Below are 15018 nucleotides of genomic sequence, written 5' to 3' on the forward strand. Positions count from 1 at the left end.
CTGAAGTCATTTAGCTACCTTCACACAATTCCAGATTACGGTATCTTTTTTTTCCTGCTTGGATGCTATATTCTAAAGCACTTTAATAAACCAAACATATGCAAACTTCCCTGATGTTTCTGTGAGCAGCATTCATTTCTTTGATTCTGGAGAAGAGTAGAGAAGCACTTTTGCACATAATATTATTCCCTGTGTACAGGACATTCCTGTTTAAAAGGTATATCTACAATCCAGTATTCCGTATGGCTACATACAGATATGGCAATGCAATTTGTAGTCTTACCTTAGATTGTGTTTAAAAAGGGTATGTGTTGTACGTCTGCAAGTGTGCCAAGATGCAATATAATATAGAACATATTTGTATACAGAACCTTTCTTTGGACTAGATTTTATTCTAAAATGACTAGAACTGCTGTGAATACATTAAGACCTTTTGCAAAGTGGAAATCAAATTTTCCTGAAAAAATCTTAATAACAATTTAGTCCCTATCTACTGGAAAATGAACTCACTTTAACTCTTTCTGTTAAGTTTCCTGTTTGTTATATCTAAGAAAAAAGTTACTGTGAATTGATTGGAAGATAAAGATTTTAAATCAAACATGAAAATCTGCTCAATATACCAATAATTGCTTTTTACAATCCATGTATATAATGTATTCTCTATCAACTTCTTTTATTGTTTTGTAAATTACATTCCATTAGCAAAACTATGAACATGTAGAGGAGTCAGATTAATAAAGACTAGGCACGATGATTACAAAAGGGCATGTAAATTTACTTTGACAATATGAAATTTCAATTGTTCAAATTAATAAAAATTACTCAAACGGGATAAGAATATTTGTTATGAGAACAGAAAAACAAGCTTATTTCCTTTGAAGGTGCGTTTACACTACTTTAAAAATAGGGCTCTGCTAAAAAGTCACAATGGTGCCTTTTTAATTCTCGGATTTTAATAGCTGTAGCCATATTGACAAGAATGTGAATGTAAAATATACACTACTGGAATTTTGCTGTTTTGTTGTTCCATTTGCGAGCTTATTAATAGTACCTGACTTGCTAACCCAGCCTAATTTGAGGAGAGTGGATTTGAACCACTGCCTTCTTCATTCAGAAACTGTGAAGATTTCTGGAAACCTTCCCTTTTTCTCAACATTTCAGTTTTATGCTGCACAACAAATGTATTTAAAGCCCAGCTGATTATTTTTGTAGCAGAATTCATGGGAAGATAGACTTGCTCTTCAAAAATACCCTGTGCAAAATCTTTGTCTGTCATAGAGGCTTTCTGAATAATGTTAATTGGTTGCAAGATGAAGCTGTGTCTGGACTCCAGTTCTGTCAAATCGTTTCCACTAAAATCCATTTCTGAATTAACTGGCTCTTCAATCTTCAGCCTTGTTTTGGCTTGGTGGCCATTTGTACTCCTTTTTGCAGGAATATCATTGCTTAATTCAAGTCTGCCATCCTTGCTTGACACTACTGTGCTCAAGGTCAGGTCTCCATAATAGGTTGGGATGATAGGTTGAGCCTCTAGGGTTGTCAACCCACTCGAACCTTCATCTATTTCAGCAGAGCTCATTCCCAGCAAGGAAAATGATGTGGATGATTCATCCAAGTCTCCACTCGTATTAACAGTGGGAGTCTCTGCTCTTTGATTTTGCTTAGAGTAACTGTTCAGCAGTGCAAAGATTCTATCTACATCCTTCAAGTAATTTCTCCAGTCATCAGAATGAATGCTGTAGTTGTTTCTGGCTTCATATAAACTTTCATTCACACTGTACAAATCCTCCAGTCCTTGCCAGCTGATACTTTCTGTAAAATTTGGGAGCCTAGCCTTCCCATCCATGCCATAAGTGTCCTCTGTTAAAAAGAAAAAAAAAAGAAACAGTAATACTTGTAATATTGGAAATCAATCATGTGCAGCTTAGCTCGGATCTGATTCAAATTGCTTTGGTTCAAATCATAATTTGGAAAGTCAAATCCATTCCATTTGGCACTTCAATCTGATTTTCCAAATTGATTCAAGAATATCTAGTTTGATTCAAAGTGATTCATAGATACAGAGTGATTCAAAGTGATTCATAGATACAATTGAAAAACCAGTGATTTGAATTGAATATCAATCTAATCTTTGCACAGTTGTATTTAATAATTGCCTTCTTCTCAATTGAGTAGCACAATACAGGAAAATCTTACATGCTCTTTTTCAGAATTTTAGTATATTGTTTGCAATAATAAAATACCAACTCTTTTAATATTAGGTGGGGATATGTAATCAATATTTTACGCAAAGAGCTCAAGTGTGACATGAGTGGGTTAATACCAGGCAGCAACATTTTCTTGCATTTGTTCATAGCAGGTCCCATTCAATATGATGAAAGTGAATTTGCTTTAGAAATTCTTCCAAAAAAAGAAAAGCATTACAGAAACATTCACATGGATTTCTTGCTGTTATAGTGATTGACATTTAGTTGCAAGATAGCCAAAGCATATGTATGAAGAGTCATTATACACTCATTTCTCCATGGCTTAATTAAATCCTAGGGAATTATAAGGAAGCTGCTTTTAATGGAGAGTATTTCTAATTTGATGTTACCAAATCTTTACAAAACATAGGGCTTATAACAAGATGCTCAAATATAGTGAAATAGTTATAAGGTAAAAGTAAAGGTTCCCCTCGCACATATGTGCTTGTCGTTCCCGACTCTAGTTATATCTTTAAGCAAAGCATGTGGTTCATAACAAAAAAATCAATTTCTAAGCAGTAAATAAATAAGTTGGTGAATATGTTCAACAATGCTTTTTTCCCACAGCACCTCCTGAAATTGGGGCACCACAAGGCGCTTCTCTTGAGAGGATCTTCTGAGATGAGGTTAATCTGATTGGTGGCCCTGCAGATACCTAGGGACCAAGCCATATAGAGAATTTCTCTTTTCCCTGGAGATGTGGATATATTAAGACAAAGCAAGAATCGGCTTAACTTTTTTTTTAACTTAAACAGAAACATTTTAAAAAATTAAATGCAGTAGAAGAATCACTTAAGAGTAAGCGCTGATGTACACTTCTATAGTGTGTAAATTGTTTTACGTTTACATTGCAGATAATAAACTGTTAAGCTAATTCTTCCTTGTCTTCATAATATTTCTGAGCTATATTAATATTCTGAGCTTTGCTTTAAATCTGTCCAACATCTCTGGCACAAAACTGGAAAAGCTATTGATGCCCAACTCCAGAAAAAGAATGACCACATTATCTAATCCTGTACCTTTCAAATAGATTGAGCTACAATGATTGTCAATAATGAGAATATTCCTGGAGAAAAATGGGTTAAGACAGAAACATAGCAGGCATTTTCCCACCAAAAGCACACATTTGAAAATTTCAGGGAAGTTCTCATGTAAGGCATAATAATTGATACCAAGAGTTATTTTATCTCTGTGTTATTCATAATTGTTATAAAAAGAAATCCTTTTGTGGGGCATAATAAGATGCTTCAAGATCTATCCATGTTGCCCAGTTGACTTGTCTTCTGGAAAACTTCCGTAAGTTTTTAGCTCCAGTCAGTAATTGGGACGGGTAAAGAGTATATTTGTTTTATATATTTTTTTGAATGTAACAACAAATGGAAAAACAAATGGCATTTAACTCATAAATATTCTTATAGGCAATAGCAATATTACCAATACTCTGGATTCATTTGGGTGCTTATGGAAATAACATCACTAAACTAGCTGATGAGGACTTATTATAGACACTAATTGAAAATATGGATGCATATACGGACTATACAGGAGAGTCACCCAGAAAGGCTTGCTTCAAGAATCTCAAAATCTGTGAACAAATGCCTTTCCTATCAAAAAGGAAGCAAATATTATATAGTGAAGACTCGGTATGCCCAAATATTTGGGGAATTGGAAAGAGAAGCAGAAACTAATTTTCAGTGCTAATTCTACAACATTTAAATGACTTAATGCTAATCCTTTTATTTTCAACAACATTTCCTGCCTTATCAGGGATTGCAAGACAGTTTAAACCTTTCTATCATTAGCCTCCCAATTCATGACCAGTTGACCAAGAAGTTGACTTATTGATTTTATTTTAAATGATAACAGAAGTTTTGGTGAATAACTAGCTTATTTTAGTTTCCTATTGATTAAAACTGTGTCTCAGTTTGATCTGAAGGCAAGTAGATACTGGCCCTCAATCACCTCTGGCTTAGCCTGAGGCAATCTGATCTTTGGTGAAAGTCATCACTGAGCCATCAATTTGAAGTGTGTAAAGACTGGTAATTGTTGCCACCAATACCACAGTAAGCAGAGGCAACTTGAAGCAGTTTGACAGAGTAACAATCCTTGTGAAATTAAGGAGAAGAAGATCGTAAATGCCAAAAGTGAAACAATGTAAATGATTATTTTCTATTTGACTCTAAATATGTAACAAAGCCCAACCTCTTACTGAAGTTCTGCAAAACAATAATCCTAAGAGTTAACTCTTCTTTGAAAATTGACTTAATAATTATTATCTCATAGCATTCTATATCATCTGGGTCAGGGGTGAAATGCTACCGGTTCGCTTCGGTTCGGGCAAACCAGTAGCTAGCTACCGGTTCAATTGAACTGGCAGTTTAAAAAGCTGCCGGTTCCTCCAAACCGGTATTTCCGACGATCAGCTGGGCAGTGGGGTTTAGCTTTGCTAGAAAGCAGGAAATCCTGCTTTCTAGCAAAACTAAATCGTGCACCACAGCTGATCCCCCACCCTCGTTCTACATACCTTTCCAAACCTCCTTTTGGCGTGTACTGCGAATGCGCGCGCACAGCTTGTGCCAAAAGGAGGCTTGGGAAGATAAGTAGAACAGAGGGGGGAATCAGATTTAGCTTTGCTAGAAAGCAGGATTTCTTGCTTTCTAGCAAAGCTAAATCGCATGCCACAGCTGATCCCCCCCCCGCTTCTACTTACCTTCCCAAGCCTCCTTTTGGCACATACTGCGCATACGCAGAGTGCACATTTGGTGCGCACTGTGCCTGTGCACGCAGCACACGTTTGGCATGCACTGTGCAAACGCACACAGCACATGTTTGGTGCACATGCACGGCCAACAAACCGGTATCAAACTGGTTCGGATTTAACCACTGATCTGGGTGCTGATCCAGTCCACATTGGCTTAACTTCAACAGCTTTATAACTGGTGCAGAATTACATAACCCTTTTTTGCATTTTATTTGGGAAATGTGCGTAAGTGTCTTATAGACCAGGTCGCTATCTTGCAAGCTGATATCAGTTTTATAAAACATCAAGTTCTACAGGAGAAAAAGTGAACAAGTATCCAATCATGTTTTATAGGAGAAAAAGTGAACAAATATCCATTCAAATATATGAACATCTACATACAATGTAAGCTCAATTGATTTTGCTTTGCTGTGCAAAGGTAAACATATTTAAGCACCCTCTTTCGGGCATCATGACCTACAATACATACAACAGTACAAGAATGTATTCTTCATTCCAGGTTGCCTAAACATGGAGATGCCTGATGCCCACAGAGTGATATGTAAATGTTCTAGATCAGGGCTGTCAAATTCCCGGCCCATGGGCCGGATGCGTCACACGCTGGCCACGCCCACACCCAGTTTAGCTATGGGGGAAACAGTCCCGATATGTCACGTGATGCTGCCGCGACAATGTGAGTTTGACACCCCTGTTCTAGATGGAAAGACAGATGTGGGTGGATTGGTGAATAAATGGCTGAGCATTCTTTCTGCACTATACCTTCTCTCCCTTCCTCTGCTTAAATATGAGGATGAGAGTGAATTTCCTAAGGTGGAATAAAATAAAATGAAATTTTGATGTAAAAATATTAAATGTCATGTGAAAATGTAAACACCAGTGGTTTCATGAACAGCATTAGCGCTTGCATGCAGCAAAAGCTATATGATGTGCAGCAGGCAAAGTAGAGGCATTAGTTGAAATGGACCAGGTCATGCAATTATTTGGAAAGAAGCTGCTGAGGAGAATAATAAAGTGTGGATACCTGTGTGGATCATAGCTTCCTCCATCTTTATTTCCTGATATAGGAAAATACAAGAGTAACTTTTGTTAGTGTTTAGATTTGGTAAAATCATTCACAACGTAGCTTTCCATGCACAGCATCTAATTCCTAATAATAATTTTATGGGGTTATAATCAAGTAAAGAAGCAGTCCAACAAAGATACCTGAGTAAGGTATGTTCTGAAATAACTGAAATGGGACAAAAAGATGATTAAGTTACAAGAAAAGGGAAAATGTTTATTGTAAAAGAAATGAAACCATAAAAAAAATGGGAGATAAATCTCCAAGGAACAAACCCATGATTTCTAATTATATTACAGATGATAAAAGAATGGATATCTTGCCCCTTTGGGAGGAAGTGAGCTGACTCAGCTATGCACGTCTGTAATAGGAGTTGATGTTGTGCAAGGCTGATGCCAATTCAAATTCCTTTCTCCTATTGGCAAGTTCAGGTTGCTATTGCTATGGGATTGAAACCCTCCTGGTGGTCACTGTAACTTCATCAGGACATCTGATGGGCCTATTTGCTAAGAATCCCATCCAACCCTACTGCATTCCTTCTTTGACTGAGGGCTTTTCTGTATAGTTCTGTACAGAATTCTGTGCAAATAAATTTGTTTAATAAGTAAAAGTAAAATCTACTAACCATAGGTGGAAAATATTTTAGTAGTTGTATCAACAGAGTTTGAAAGCACATCACATTCAACTCATCCCCATCACAACACAGAGGCTGCCTGCTTTCCTGTTGTGCTTCAAAAGGAGTGTTTTCCAACTTATTCTAGCACAACCTGGTAATGCTGTTTGAGGTGCTGTGTTTGATCTAGGTCTGTGTGGCAAACCTATGGCATGCATGCCAGAGGTGGTACGCAGAGCCCTCTCTGCTGGCACACGCACCGTCGCCCTAGGTCAGATCTCTGTGGCGTTTCTTTCGTGAGCGTCTGTTTCCCTGCAAACGACGAAACAGAAGGTCACGAAAGAAAAAGATCTTGCCGTGCTGCCAGTGTTGGGGTGCCCTGCCTCCTGCGGCCAGCTGGTCTTCAGGTCTCTGCTGCGCATGCATGCATGCATGCCCATGCACATGTCCATGCATGCACACCTTTTAGTTTGGGCATGCACGCGCAGTTTGGGCACTCGGTGTCTAAAAGGTTCACTATCACTGCTCTAAGCTATGTAAAAAGAGGCACGTTTCAGGCTTTGTCCATCTCCAGTAGATTTCCTAGTCACCAAAAAGCTCTAAAACCAGCTAAAGAAAATATTTTAATTGACAATACAGAGGATATGCAACATCAAACTAACATTAAGGAACACATATTAAGGTCTCATAATCTAACCATCTTAATGGTTATTCGTATAATAAAAACATAACCACTGTAGGTCATTTATTTTTATTTTATCATTCTCGTATCTCAAATTCCCAATGGATTTTTGAAGAAAATAACCTAGCTTAATTTATTGATAATGGGTAATTATTATTTAAGGTAGGGATGATTTCTTAAATCTATCCTAGCTTACATTGACCAAAATAAAAAAAATAAAAATGCCCGTCTGTTAGAAATATGTTAGGTATTTAACATATGGGTAAATAAGGAAATTGCAGGTTTTTCTACTCCTTAGATGATTGAGCCAATCACTGTCACTCAGTCCAACCCACCTCACAGGGTAATTGTTGTGGGGAAAATAGAAGAAAGAAATATTAGATTGGTTTGTCATCTTGGGTTATTCATAAAATCAATAACGGTGGAATATAAATGAATAAAAATAAAATATTTTGATATGTATTATTCATATGTTCAATGAAGTGCATTTTTTTCTTGAGCTTTCCTTATCTGAAAGTCATTGTCAGGATCCATATTTTGATCCTTGAATTATTGCACAACAAGAGGTTTCACAGACAACTTAGCTGCTCCTTGGACTAATTAGGGGAAACAAAACACAATATGGCAGTTTTTAAACCATAGGTTGTTACCTGTGTCAAGTCCCTTAGGTCTTGGATTGCACTGCTTATAACCTTGACAACTTCGTAGCTCCATTAGCTGAAGATGTAGCTGGTTCAAAATGCCTCTTTCTACCGTATGAACCGAATTTGTTAGCTGGGCAGGGAAAGAAATAAATGAATGCCTGCATCTGCAAAAGGTGTGAACTTTAAATTATTATGCTTATGTATGTGGACTTTCAGCAAGTTATAACTGCTTCTCACATTTCTTTTGTAGTTATATTAATCTCCTTGGAAGACCCCTTGGAAACCTGGCTAGGTGGCTCAGTGGCTAAGAGGCTAAGCTTGTCGATCAGAAAGGTCGGCAGTTCGGCGGTTTGAATCCCTAGTATAGGTCTCCTGCGTGAGCAGGGGGTTGGACTAGATGACCTCCAATGTCCCTTCCAACTCAGTTACTGTTACATATGCAAGGATCTACAAATAATCCTTGATTTACAGCTCTAATGCAGTCTGCCTCTGATGGTCATAAGTTGTGATGGTCATAAAACAGGTCACCCACATGACCAATCCAATCTTTTTGGAAGTGATCATTACATGAACCAAGGGGCTGCTTTTGTCAAAAACTGGAAGTAAATGCCAATTTTTGGCAAAATTGTAATAAAAGGCAGTTATGTGACCACGGGAGCAAAAAGCTGCAAATGCAGGGAGCCTAACATACAGCTATATGACCCAGGTGGGGGGACAACAGCTTTCAAAACTTTGGAACTGGGTTATAAGTACCCCAGGGAAGTCTGTCATAACTTTGAACAGTCTTTAAGCAACTGGTTTTAAATCAAGTGCTACCTGTAATATTTTCTCAGTGCCATATACGCCATGTACTAAGAGAACTGCAAAATACTCATGACTGTACGCTTGGATCAAAACCTGGATGTTTTTGGGGAGACCAGCTTACATTATTTTGAGTTCCATCAAGATATAAAATGGGATATAATTGAAATGTATTAATAGTGGCTTAGCTAAGGTAATGTTCCACAACTGTATCATTTTTAACATAAATTTACCTGATAGGGATCAGAATTCATATCAAAATACTCCAAAAATCCTGTAGCAAATTCACAGAAGAGGAAGTTGTGTGTTTCATTTACTGTTCGCAAACACCAGTAAGTGTTGTTGTTGGAGCTTGTACAAGCACAAAATGATCCCACTGTTATAGGGAAAAAATAAATTTAAACATGCATGTATTCACTTCACTTGAGCAAGGGCAATCCGTTGATAGTTCCATAAGCATATCACAAGCTGTATGCAATGATATTGCATATTAATGGACAATGCTTGCACAAAGTACAGATATAGCTGTTCCAAGTGCACAAAAACATTTCTGCAACCCATCTTATAATGTTAGAAAACAACCTCCTGATGATAAGACCAGTTTGGAATTCAAATTAGCCAGCAGGAGAACTTTCTCTCCTAGGAGTTCTTCAAAGCAGAGCCTAGGCAGCCCACCACTGGATGAGTTTAAGCTCTAGATTTCTTGAACGGAGGAATGGATTGGCCCGTTTGCCTACGAGACCTCCGCCAGATGTATCACTAAATAGATAATAGGCACTGCTAGGTTTCCTAGCATTGTCACATATGTTGCTGTCCCTTTTGCCCTTTTGCACACCATCTATTTAATCAGGCAAATCTTTATACTCCTACTGAGTCACACGAGATCTCTGGTTTCATTTACTTGGAAACTGTTTTCACTCAGAAATATGTAAATTAAATCTAATCAGTTCAGCTCTAAATGTAATTCTAGTTTGAATTAACATACCCATTTTTAATGAGCTCATTGTCTTTTCCTCTCCTCTCCATATGAGATCCAGAACAAATATGCCCTCCAACTCCCTAAGAGCTCACATCAATTCTTATTCCCATGAGCATGCATCTACTGGAAGTGGTTCTCACAGTTCCAGAATGGCGCAGTCTGCCAGTGATTGTTGTCATGAGTAAAGCAAGTGAGTCCAGGAAGGCTGCATTCGTCTCCTTTCTTCTGGCGCTTTTTCCCTTTCCTTTCTTTTTTTCTCCTCCGATTCTCTTTGAAGAGCTGAAGTTTACCATCCACCTCTTGAGCAGCTTCCCTAATCATTCAAGAATATTTAATAGATGTTAAACAATAGCATACTTTAATAATCGAGGCTACAATAAACTAAGTCTATGTACATGTAGATTTTTCACATATGAATTGACAACTATAATTTGGTTTATAGTCTAGAAACATTATGTAGTATATTTTCCCTAGTTCTGGAAGAGTATCATCAGTCACATTGGCTAAGCTCACTACTGCTCATGAGAACTACCGTGTTTCCCAAAAATAAAACCCAGACTTATTTTCTTTTGGGCCCCGAAATAAGCACTGGGGTTTATTTTTGGGGATGTCTTAATTGTTTTGAGTTCCACCTCTGAGAGGTGGGGTGGACCTGCCTGACACACACACTGGCTTACCTTAGGGCCTCATGGCTCCAAGCCCCGACAACTGCCTGGCGGCGGCAGCACCAACTATATGCAACAGAAGCCCATGTCGTTGTTGGCTCACTTCTTCCAGCATCAGTGCGGCACCAGAACAGGAGGCCAAGCAATGCAGCCAGGCAAAACACTCTGTTCCCAAGCGACCCATAGACATCCAAATACTTTTCACCAGATGGAAAAATAAGGGAGAATCAAAGCTTTATCTGCTTGCAAATGGGACACTTTGAAACAGAGCGTCCCACTCACAAGCAGAAGAAGCTTCATCTCCCTCTGGGCGAAAAGTGCATGGTGGAGGCTGTCTCCCACCCACCTCTGCCTCTGTGCTTGGATTTATAGGTATCTGCACTGCACCAAGGGGCCAGCGGGCCACGTCCATTCCCCCGAGCTTATTTTTGGGGTAGGGTTTATATTAGGCCCACTCCAAAAAATTCAGGCTAGGGCTTGTTTTCAGGGTGGGTCTTATTTTTGGGGAAACGCTGTATTATGCAAAATATACGGATTGCACCAGGTTTTGAGAAGTTAATCTGTTTTATCCAGGGGTGGGTTCTAACCGGCTTTACTACCAGTTCTCTTTGTACACGTACTTTGCACGCGATCATCGTGTGGATGCTGGCTTCGCTCACATGCGCACCAAACTTGCGCTTTGCGCAAGCGCATTGCGAATCTGCCCAGCTGAGGTGTGGCAATCTGCTCTGCCGCACCTCTCAGCTGGGTGAAAAAAGAAGAAATATAAGGTCGGAATAATGTGGGGGCGGGCATGAGGGCCCAGCTCCCGAAGAAAGAGAACCGGTTCAGTGATGTAATAGTGTCACCGCTACCGGCTCGGCCGAAGCAGGCCGAACCGGGAGCAACCCACCATTGGTTTTATCTAACCTCTGTGATTTTAGTTTTGCTTTTGTTTTTTATTTTTTCCCCAGAAAAGAAGAACTAGCTTATTTCACAGTGGAACACAGATATTACTTCTCAGCTACTCAACTCTATCATTAAGAATATAAAGACATAAAATCATGTTCCGAAACCTATATGCTTTTAAGTATACATAGAAACCTGACATAAACAACGCTTCCTGCTGTTATAGTCTGCTTTGTCAGTGCTGGAATATGGTTACTGCGGTTTATTTTCCTATTCTTTACTTATGCATTTATCAGGTAGTTAATAACTTAATATGCATTTTTAACAATGGTATTATGCTTCAGAATGGCCCTCTAAAATTTAGGCTGATTAACTCAATAACTTCCTCTTAGAAGCTGTGAACCCTGAGATCTTACAGATGATGATTGGCATATGATACTTTGCCATATAATCACCATCAGTCAATTGCAGCTTTACTTGGAATAGCCTGCATCTTGCAATGATATCCTTAATACCATCAAACAACATCTGCCTATCTCAGGTCCTTGGAAACAACTTGATCGATAAAAATACCAAATTCAGGTCTAAACATCTGTCTTATTGCAATCAACCATAATAATAAAATCCATTGAATTGAGATACGTATATAGAAAATACAAACAAAACATATTAAAACCTAAACAGCTTTAACCCTAAGGGAATAGTGGAATACAAACAGATAATCACTTTCTTTAAAAAAAGAACACATAAACTAGACCCTGTAAAACCTACCAACAATTTAAAAGGAAGTGGACAGCTTATTTGAAGCTGTTAAGTGAGGCCATCTGTGTTTTGAATCTATATCTCTCTTGGTTGATCTAGGCTTCCTGGGAGATGATTTGCAGTAGTGGTGAATGAAGTATTATGAGATTAGGTGGTTTTGCAGGCTCTGAAGGAGACAGTGGTCTAATCACCCCAATAAACTATGATTGGATCCTATGAAACAGACAATTTCATCCAGTCTCCAATCTTCCTTTTTTAGAAGGAGGTTGTGTTTCAGCAAAAGGCCCTGGAGAAAATGAATTAAGTGAGAGCTCTTTCACTTGGTTCAGCTGGAGATGTAACCAGAGGTGGTTTCAGCAGGTTCTGACCAGTTCTGGGGAACCGGTAGCGGAAATTTTGAGTAGTTCGGAGAACCGGTAGTAAAAATTCTGACTGGCCCCGCCCCCATCTATTCTCTGCCTCCCAAGTCCCAGCTGATCCGCCCAGCTGATCGGGAGGAAATGGGGATTTTGCAGTAACTTTCCCCTGGAATGGAGATTTTACAGTATCCTTCCCCTGCCACGCCCACCAAGCCATGCCATGCCATGCCACGCCCACCAAGCCACATCCACAGAACCGGTAGTAAAAATTTTTGAAACCCACCACTGGATGTAACCCTTTTTGATGAACCTATTGTGTGTGTGGGGGAGGGAGAGAGAGATATCTTCCTTCTGACTCTCTTTGATCTCTCAGTAACCTTTAATACCATCAACTACAATTTTATTGGGGATTAGGAGGCACAATGTAATGGTGGTTTTCCTCCTATCTCCAGAACTGATTCCAGCTGGTTTGCTGAGGAGAGACAGATCTCCATGGTGGGGTGGCTTAGTGATCCACTCTCTTCCACTTTTCTTTAACTTAAGTTATATAAATAAAATTGCTAGATGTGGCCATTCATTGGCCTAGTTTAGGGATCATCTGTATAGATGGGAATGTACTGCATTCAGGTAGACTGAAAACAATGTATGTTTAGAAACTGAACAAAATTGAAGTAAAAAGAATTGGGTACATCACAATTCCAGTGAAATGAACAAAAAGTTAAGCCATCAATATGAGATACAACAAAAAAATTGAAATGTAACTAAGGAATTCTTTAAAGCTATTTACTTATTCCAAATCCCACATTATTAGGTGAAACATTTTTTTTTGACAAACTTCCCATAGTATGTGAATGACAAGATGATTGGAAGATAGATCTCATGAATATATGCTGGAAAGATAATAAATTAACAAGACTCACTTGAATGGATGTAGATGACTTGTCTTAAGCTTTTCTTGAACTTTTGCCCCCTTTTCTTTGTGGTAATAGCTATAAAGAAATATTATAACATAAAAAACTTTCTGTAAAATGCCCATTTAAAGCAAAAACATGTCTGATGTTTTAAAATCTGATTATGAGCAGCACTGATACAGTGGGCGTCTTAAAGAAATATGGATCTGGAGTAAAAATTTCTTGGATTTCAGAAGCATTTACTTTGACCAGAAACTTTTTGGTCAAAGCTTTTTTATATTAACAATATAAAACTTAATATATATTTTTTTATATTAACAATATAAAAGATCTGGGACTATAGCAATATGGTCCTAAATTTTGTTTTAAAAATGCCTCTAAGATTACTTACTTCAAAAATCTTCTGAAATTCTACTACTAAGAGCGTTGGTAGTACAATGGTTTAATGCACCCTGTAATTAACACAGCTGCCTGCAATTTCTGCAGGTTCGAATCTTACCAGGCTCAAGGTTGACTCAGCCTTCCATCCTTTCTAAGGTAGGTTAAATGAGGACCCAGTTTGTGGGGGCAATAAGCTGACTTTGTATAAATATACAAAAGTATGAAGGCTATTGCTTAACGCATTGTAAGCCACCCTGAGTCTCCGGAGAAGGGTGGCATATAAATCAAATAAATAAATAAAAAATAATATATATATATATATATAAGTAGAATTCCATCAACTAATGAAATTATATAATGAAACAAAATCCAATAAAACAATACTTTGTCTAACAACACTATATGAGTATTTTTTTTATATGCTGTCATAATTAGTTACAAAATCAACTTAAGAACAATCAGTCATGCTCCCAAGTTAGATGATAATACGTTAAGTTATTGAGAAAGTTTTATATACCTCTTTTTGCTACAGTCACATTCATCTGGTTTTCGTCTTTTAAGATGTCCTCTTACTTCTCTTAAATTTTTAATTTTATCCTGGAGAGCTTCAATCTGAAAAAAGAATGTCTGGTTTAATAGCAATATTATATGCCCAATCCTTATATTGTTCCTGATAAATCTTCCCATTAAACTATTTCATATCATTGCTAAATGTATATGAAAATAATTATTGCTTTTTAACTCTTTAAATTATTCATATATTACAAACACATCTTGTAAATTGTTGTATATTTACACATGCCACTAGAATAGCAAGTTCAGACGTGGTGAACTACCACTAAACAATTATTTCCCAAGGCCATAGAGTGTTTAGAATGTTCTTTAATGTGATGTGGATTATCAAAAGACATTGACTACTTTCAGTCTATTTGTTTAGATTCTGTAGTTTTCCCATGCTCCATTTCTTATATTAGTTTTTTGAAGTGAACAGAATTGTTGTTACACAATCCCAATCAGTGGTGGGTTGCCCCCCTGGTTCGGACCGGTAGTAAAACTGGCAGGAGGCCCTGCCCACTGCTCCGGATGTCGTCATCGGCGATCTGCATATGTGTGAGCGAAGCAAGTGCACGGACGCGATCCTGTTGCGAACTGGTAGTAAAAGTAGAACCCACCCTTGATCCCAATGTGTTTAAAAGTTTCACGTGGGGAAAGACTGGTTTAGGGAATCAAACCCAGAAACATGGCCCATTGTCAGAAGCTGCCTTG

The 15018-nt window shown here is 38.1% G+C and overlaps 1 protein-coding gene across 5 annotated transcripts in view; it reads right to left on the reverse strand.

Moving 5' to 3' along the window:
- Positions 1-1008: 1008 nt before the first annotated feature.
- SULF1 (sulfatase 1) overlaps positions 1009-15018 on the reverse strand; it is a 44885-nt gene continuing 30875 nt past the window's right edge. For 4 of the 5 annotated variants that reach the window (XM_070942230.1, XM_070942229.1, XM_070942227.1 and 1 more), the window contains 7 exons: positions 14270-14364; positions 13381-13449; positions 9927-10099; positions 9041-9183; positions 8013-8136; positions 6029-6062; positions 1778-1860 (listed from right to left, as the gene is read on the reverse strand). In XM_070942230.1, the coding sequence (XP_070798331.1) occupies positions 1830-1860; positions 6029-6062; positions 8013-8136; positions 9041-9183; positions 9927-10099; positions 13381-13449; positions 14270-14364 (669 nt within the window). In that variant the 3' untranslated portion in view covers positions 1778-1829. Of the gene's footprint in view, positions 1861-6028; positions 6063-8012; positions 8137-9040; positions 9184-9926; positions 10100-13380; positions 13450-14269; positions 14365-15018 lie in introns of all 5 variants that reach the window. The other variant, XM_070942226.1, reaches the window with a different exon arrangement.

Source organism: Pituophis catenifer, unplaced genomic scaffold (genome assembly GCF_029215685.1).
Source record: "Pituophis catenifer annectens isolate HBS135680 unplaced genomic scaffold, rPitCat1.0.hap2 SCAF_3, whole genome shotgun sequence".
Taxonomy (NCBI): Eukaryota; Metazoa; Chordata; class Lepidosauria; order Squamata; family Colubridae; genus Pituophis; species Pituophis catenifer.